Raw genomic sequence first — 7,520 nt, 5'->3', positions numbered from 1 at the left:
TCATAAATCATAATCCTCTCCACAGTATTTTTTGTATTGTTTGGCGGCAGCCATACGTTTGAGAACAGGGACGTCTGTCGTGAAAAGTTTGCAGAAATCGTCTTCAGTATCTTGCGCACATTTCCTGCCAATGTAATCTTGTCTGTCACGGAATTGGCGCAATTCTCCATAGAAGTCACCATCGTATGTATTTATTTTGTGCCACAGTGTTCGGTTATAGTGTTCATATAAATACATATCGGCAGCTAACCAATACGAGAGTACTTTTGTCATGTTTTTTGTTAACGGTAGACGTCTTCTACTGGCCACTTTGAATGAATGATATACAACGTCATCAGTTGTCCAGCACATTAATTTTTTCAAGAGAATAAACGACTCATCCATATATTCTGTTATCATTACTAAGTCCAGCTCCTTGTCCAACTCCTGTAATTTACCGTCAAGTTCAGTTGGGTTAAAATGAGGTTGATTGTTCTTGATCGCTGCATAATATCCCAGCTTAGTCAGTTGTCCGTGTTGTATTTTGCGCACTAATATGTCGTGGTATTCCTTGATGTCTAAACGTGTAAGTACCACTTCGAATGGATTGATAGCACTCGCTATATCTAATTTGATGTGTTCATTGTTGTAATAAAAAGAAGATTCAAGTTGTGTGTATGGAAATCTAAGTATGGTTACAAATCTTGCGTTTGGTATTAAATCATTCAATGTCTTGTAATTATAATAATTGATATGATTAGCGATGAAATTATGTCCTTTAAATGTTTTGCTGCACAGGTATCTCTCGACATGTATTTCTGATTTCGTCACAGAGAGTTTTGATCCGGTCGGGTACTGAACAGCAGCTGTTAAATTATTCTTAAGGCCATATCTGTAGAGCGTGGCCGCAACTGTGCTCCCTCCGGTTTTGCCGGTCTTGACAAATATAAAGTTCTTTGCAGGTTCGCACATGTCATAACGATGAATTGTCCCACCGATACCTTCTCTTCCCGTTCTTTCGAGGACATTTGCATTGTCGTGAATTTGACTGATGGTGTTCAAATAATAGCTGTTATTGGAGTTTACCAGTATTCTAGAAGACAAACACACATACTTGAGTTTTAGCCAGGTTGTTAGCTGTTCCAATTTCATCTGAGAACAAATAAATACTGTTCCAGGTCGGTAACATCGAATTTTTTGAGATGTAAAATTATTTTTTCTTAGGATAGAAGGTTAATGTCATCGTCAGCCAAATTAATTAGGCCGAGTTCTCGATATTGTGTCCTCTTCATAACGAGTTTCACTTTTTATGAGTAAATGTAACATTTATCCGAGTTTTTGTAACATGATATCTTGATTTCAGACTCGAAGTATAATACGGTAATTGTTCATACCTAATTACAACCCTTGGATCTTACCTGCTTGATGGCATTGAGGAAGGAGTACGTCGAATAGCTGTCAGTAGCGATTCGCAATCCAGGTATAGTGGCAGCAGGCTAGTGCCGACAATGGCTACAATGGTGACCATGATATACTTGTGCGTTTGTAACTTCATAATGATGACCTAAGTAATAATAGAATATTGACACTAACACAAAATGGTGATTTTGTCGAAGTTTTCTATTTATAAGGATTTATGCTTACAATCACACACGCATTCATTTATTTATTGGAAATATTACATCGTTTCTCTCACGAAGGCAGCAGTTTAGTTGTCAATAGTACCGGCAATTCTCTATCAATACGTGTAACAAGCAGTTTTTTTTACTAAATATATAATTGACGTAACCATAACACGTTACAGCGTTACAGCATGATATGCGGTCGTTAGAGTTTAAATGTTCACGCATGCATTGAACGTATGCAACATGGTGTCACTCATGTCTGGCAAGTTGCCGCCACTAATAACATACATATATACTATAGATGAAATTAGGCCAGTACTCCACAGATAAGGAGTCCTCACCGCACTGCATAGTCCACGAAACACAAATCGTGAAAACAAATAAACTGGAATTCCTATTACAGTTATTTTTTTTAAATTTGTAAGGTGTTTAGATCCTTCCGAATTTATAGATTCTTTCATATATAAACCTAAATATAAATATAGAACTCGCTATAAGCATTATTTCTTTTGGTTTGTAATCCTATTGCTTACAGCAGTACTGTCGTGGACACATGCGTGTTTTGCTCCATGTGGCCAAGACATGAAGGCATGACATTAATATGATATAAGAGTACAAATAACATAACAAATCACTGTACTAATGATACATATAAAATGTGTGTTAGAGTGTGTTGATTCACACTGAATTGTTGACTATTTAAACCTAAAAACTACCGACCCACTTACTTTGGGAGACATGTTATTTCATTTCGGCTCAGTTCTGGTAAAGTCATAGATCCATCACATTCTGAAAATCAACAAAGCAAGCGAAATGAATTAGACCCTGAAGCTGATTTCACACATATACACAAGTAAATAGAATATATGCAGCTTAAATATGGATTAATTTAACATATATATTAACATGGATGATGTAATCCATTTGTCCATGTCACACAGCTGTGTTAATTATAATTATTACCCAAAAGTTACAGTACACATAATTTGATTCCCATTTGCGTTATATCCGGGTATTCACGGCAATGTGTCATCATACTTATATTAGGAGCAACGGGTTGGAGTATAAAGATCACGAGTAAATTGGTGTAGTATCATGTGTTATTGCCCGGCTCCTTTGTGAGAAATCTGAAAGATGTGTTCAATGGGAGCAACTTTCTGTTTTCCATACATATATATTAGGCAAGTAATTGTGTAAATTTGAAACTTCTATCAATGCATTACAATAATTGTGCGTCTATGGCAATGCATGTTAATATTCACTTTGGAAGACGACTATAATCAGCTTTTTCTAGTTTCATGTCAAACGTTCAATGTTAATGAGAAGTGAGTACGTGTATTTGTAAAATGAGTCAACGAGAACAAAGAAACAAAACAAACTGACCCGTCTATTTATCCTAGTTTTTACCAGACATTTTTGTTTTGGCTGTACCTTAATGTCTGTATAAACACAGATCAATACAAAATACAAAGCAATCAAAAGCGACTACCAAGGTGTTACTTTGTGGATGAACTTATCATATGTATAAAATGGTTAATCAACAACAATGTTATATTTTAAGCAGCTGCACAACCAAAACTCGTTTTGTCAGATGATCATACACAATATTTCTAATTATTCACAAGAGACACATAATACATAACAATTAAAAAAGTTTTTTTGTAATCGCAGGGGCTAAACTTCAAGAGACGTAAAACATGCACAAAGTGTAACGACGCAGTGGACATGGAAATGTTTCTATTCTAGTCCACTTAATTAAATAATGCTAAAGTAAGGTTGACATTACAGCAGATAACTGAAAATAACTTCCATACCTCATAAAGGTCAGGGCGAGGCCATGGGATTATGTTATTATTGCATATGTTCCCACACTTTGTCAAAGGCTTGTGACCTACTTTAAATTCTATTTAGTGATTTGGTACACCTATACAAATATTTGTAGACGCGCGATTGCCCACGGTGTTAGCAACAAAAATGCCGACTGGTAATTGCGGCAAATAGAAAACTAATAAGTTTTTCAAAATAAAAAAATAATAATATAAAAATCTACCGTTGTTGCGTGAGACATATTTAAACATCGATGTTGTATTTCAAATACATCGAACGCTCGGCCCTTGTGATTTGCATAACAATTATTAAATAACATAATAATGATTTGCATAACAATTATTAAATAACATAATAATGATTTGCATAACAATTATTAAATAACACAATAGTGATTTGCATAACAATTATTAAATAACACAATAATGATTTGCATAACAATCATAACAATTATTAAATAACACAATAATGATTTGCATAACAATTATTAAATAACAATAATGATTTGCATAACAATTATTAAATAACATAATAATGATTTGCATAACAAGTATTAAATAACACAATGATGAACGTCGATGGAGTACGATATACGAATGCAGGCTCGTCTGGGGACTGTTTTGGTTCAGAATTCGCTTGTCTGTGGAATGAGAGAAATATCGCTATGCCCGAAGTGTTTTGCAAAGGAATCCAAGATGGCCGACACCCACTGAAGAACACGTGTAAGTGGATAGTAGCGCTGATATCTTTATTGCTAATTTTGTCTGGGGATATCGAATTAAATCCAGGGCCACCTAAAAGAGGGACAAAAAAGAAAACTAATTCAATGGAGTCGAAGAAAATCACCGAGGTATTTGGATCCCAGTCCGTAAATGGGGATGACTCGCGTGGACGTCAGTCTGTGTCCTCTCTTTCGAGTGGAGATGATGGTATTACACTTGTTGACATTATTGCTGAAACCCGGGATCTCAAAAAAGACATGAGGCAGCAGATTAAAGTGGTAGATGATGGAATACAGCAGTTATCTAGTGAAGTTCGGGAGTTGAAATCCGGTGTGAAAGTTAATTGTGAAAGAATACAGCTTTTGACCGATGAAGTTAAGTATTTGCGTGATAAACTTTACACAGTTGAATTCGAAAATGATAAAACGAAAGCACAGTTGTTAAGGAATAATCTCATATTTCATGGGCTCCCTCAAAGTGGGTTTGAAAATTGGCAGGAGACAGAAGATGCTCTTCGGAGTTTTATTTCGGAAAAATTGGATATGCATGCAGAAGAGATGGAATTTGAGCGAGTTCATCGCATTACTCATGTACGTAGTCGTCCACAACCTGTAGTTGCAAGATTTCTTCGATATAAGCAACGAGAAAAAGTCCTTCGAGCATCCAGTGTGCTAAAGGGTACGAAATATTGGATACGCGAGGATTATACCCCCAGAATCAGGAACCTGCGTGGGAAACTTGGAAAATATGTTATGGAGGCCAGGGAAGAAGGCAAATCAGCAAAACTACTTTATGACAAAATTAAAATTGACAATACTGTGTACAAGTATGATGAAGAAACAGAAACTATCAAGCCGTTGGAAACCAGTGACTCACTACGAAAGCAGCAAGGGACACACAATAGAGTATCTGTAGTGGCCATGCCAACTCCTACTGCGTCCAATAATTCAAATACTGTTAATGACTAGGAATTTGGCCATGGCCTTAATAGCATGGGGAGTGACGCTGAACTAAAGTTTTTAGTATGGAATGTAAATGGCTTAATAGGAAAGTTGGCTGATCATGATTTTGTAGATTATTTAAAATCATTTGACTGTGTTTGTTTGGTAGAAACTTGGGTGAGTACCATATTTGATTTTAAGATTGAAGGGTATGAGGAACTACATGTTAGTGGTCTAAAAAAGAAAAAAATATGGAAGAGCCTCCGGTGGAATTTCTGTGTTTTTTCGTAAAAAGAACATAGGTCAATTTAAAATTAAGCATATTTCTAAAGATCCATACTGTGTTTGGTCTAGGATTATAAGCAATGATCACACAATACTTGTATTTGCAACAGTGTACAGACCTCCCGAGGGTTCAATATTTGCACATGAAAAATACTTTGAGCAATTAGAAAAAGATCTGATTGTATATTCTGCAAAATTTGGTTGTAATGTCATAATTGTAGGCGACTTAAATAGTAGAACTGGTAACTATGGTGATAGTGTTGATCTAAATACAATGTATTTGCCAATAGATGATTTAGAGCAAAGTAATGATATACCTTTAAGGGAGTCGATGGATAATGAAATCAATAAATATGGTAGTGAACTTCTGGATTTTTGCATTAGCACTGGCCTCAGAATTGTGAATGGTAGGGTTTATAAAAACACTGGTAGTGGGAATTTTACTTTTATTTCAGAGGTTGGGACAAGTGTTGTTGACTATGTTTTGTCATTTCCAAATACGTTTCCATTGTTCAATGTATTTACAGTTGGAGCTCGGGTTGATTCTGATCATATGCCACTTGAATTTGCTATATCACTTGCTTATGGTTCCAATTCTGCGAATGTCAATGACTTTCAACATAGTGTCAATTCGCCACTGAAACACAAATATTGTAAACTGTACTTAAACAAGCCTTGTTCATCCATCATGATCAGCAACCTGGTTAACTGAGCTAGTCGTATAGTGAGGATTAGGAATATATGTTGAAATGTTAATCAATATTTAATGAGGCTTTTATTCCTTCTTTTTTCTGCTATGACAAATATATTATAGACATAGCTCGAATTTTCTCTTAACTTTGAGCAGTATTATAATTACTGTTGTATAATTCCAATATTGTTGTGTGACAGCAGACATATTACAAATAGTTTTAATACGCGGGATGAAAACTGATGAAAAAGTATGATTTCCCAATTTCACGCTCCGAGATGTATAATATTCAGGTTATAACAAATAACAGTAAGTACGTGACGGTAGTGCACAAAAAAAATATAACATTTTGGGTAAATTAGTTCCTACATTTTGTTGATGCTTACAGTATTTGTTGTGATAGCACAAACTAAATTTAAAGAGACCGTAAAATGCACAAATTTCAATGGATATAGAAACATTTCTATTCTATTCCACATAAATGTTATGTAAGAAGATGGGTATATGCGATTGTAACAATACAGTAATTATATTGGTATAAAATAAATTCTTTATCTGAACCAATGAAAATATCTTCTTTTTCATGACTTTTGGCTCATGTGATTTGAATTATGTCAATAAACAACATGGCACCTTTAACAGTATTTTCGATACAAGCATTTTCCTAAGCAATGATGTGAGAGTATTATATTCCCGATACATAAATGGTTCTAATAATAAGGCTTGTAATAATCGGGGTATCACATTACTACCAATATTAGATGAGTTTTTCAATTTTAGAATATTATACAATAGGCTATGTAAATACACACACTGATACAAAAATATCTTACAACCAAACGGGGACATTTCGCTTTCATCGACTTCGAAAAAGCATTTGACAAGGTCAATCGGGTAGCTTCATTTTTCAAACTTGATAAAGCAGGTATTAGAGGTGAAATGTGTTCCATTCTCAACCCTATGTATTTATAAGTAAAATCATGTGTTATAACAAGCGATGGTCTGACAGAATTCTTTAACTGTCCTGTTGGAGTGCGTCAAGAATGTATCTAGTCTACCTTTTTTTTGTTTTGTTTTCTTTTTATAAATGACCTTCACGAGGAACTTCAGCTAGACGCACTTCTAGGTGATAATATTGGTTGTTCTTTTGGTTTAATTAAGTTATGTTATCTTCTTTTTGCGGATGATTTAGTTTTGATGTCCTATAATGCAATTGAATTACAAAGATTACTTAATAATTTGAAATCATATTGTGATAATTATCATTTGAGTGTTTATTTATAAAAACAAAACAATGTAATAGTTTTCAGAAATGGGGAACGTTACGACGATACGAGCAGTGGCGATGCAATGAGATTAATTGTAGTAGCGCTGTATTACGCTTATTTGGTAACAAAACTCTGACTACATAGTTCCTGGTCAATGTGTCAACAACATCTAGCGAATCAGG

The 7,520-nt window shown here is 34.8% G+C and overlaps 1 protein-coding gene across 1 annotated transcript; it reads right to left on the bottom strand.

Moving 5' to 3' along the window:
- LOC144351291 (galactose-3-O-sulfotransferase 2-like) lies at positions 1-2,344 on the bottom strand. Its single transcript, XM_078009000.1, has 3 exons — positions 2,333-2,344; positions 1,398-1,543; positions 1-1,072 (listed from the first exon to the last, which is right to left on the bottom strand). The coding sequence occupies exons 1-3, from the start codon at positions 2,342-2,344 to the stop codon at positions 1-3; spliced, it is 1,230 nt and encodes a 409-aa protein (XP_077865126.1).
- Positions 2,345-7,520: the final 5,176 nt, after the last annotated feature.

Source organism: Saccoglossus kowalevskii, chromosome 12 (genome assembly GCF_978046115.1).
Source record: "Saccoglossus kowalevskii chromosome 12, keSacKowa6.1, whole genome shotgun sequence".
Classification (NCBI taxonomy): domain Eukaryota; kingdom Metazoa; phylum Hemichordata; class Enteropneusta; family Harrimaniidae; genus Saccoglossus; species Saccoglossus kowalevskii.
The sequence above is the reverse complement of the archived record's forward strand: the minus strand, read 5'-3'. Positions and strand labels throughout refer to the sequence as shown.

Coding starts and splice junctions, on each gene's coding strand:
- LOC144351291 (XM_078009000.1), bottom strand. Junction 1,073..1,397: donor TCCTCAATGCCATCAAGCAG/GTAAGATCCAAG, acceptor TTTGTCTTCTAG/AATACTGGTAAACTCCAATA.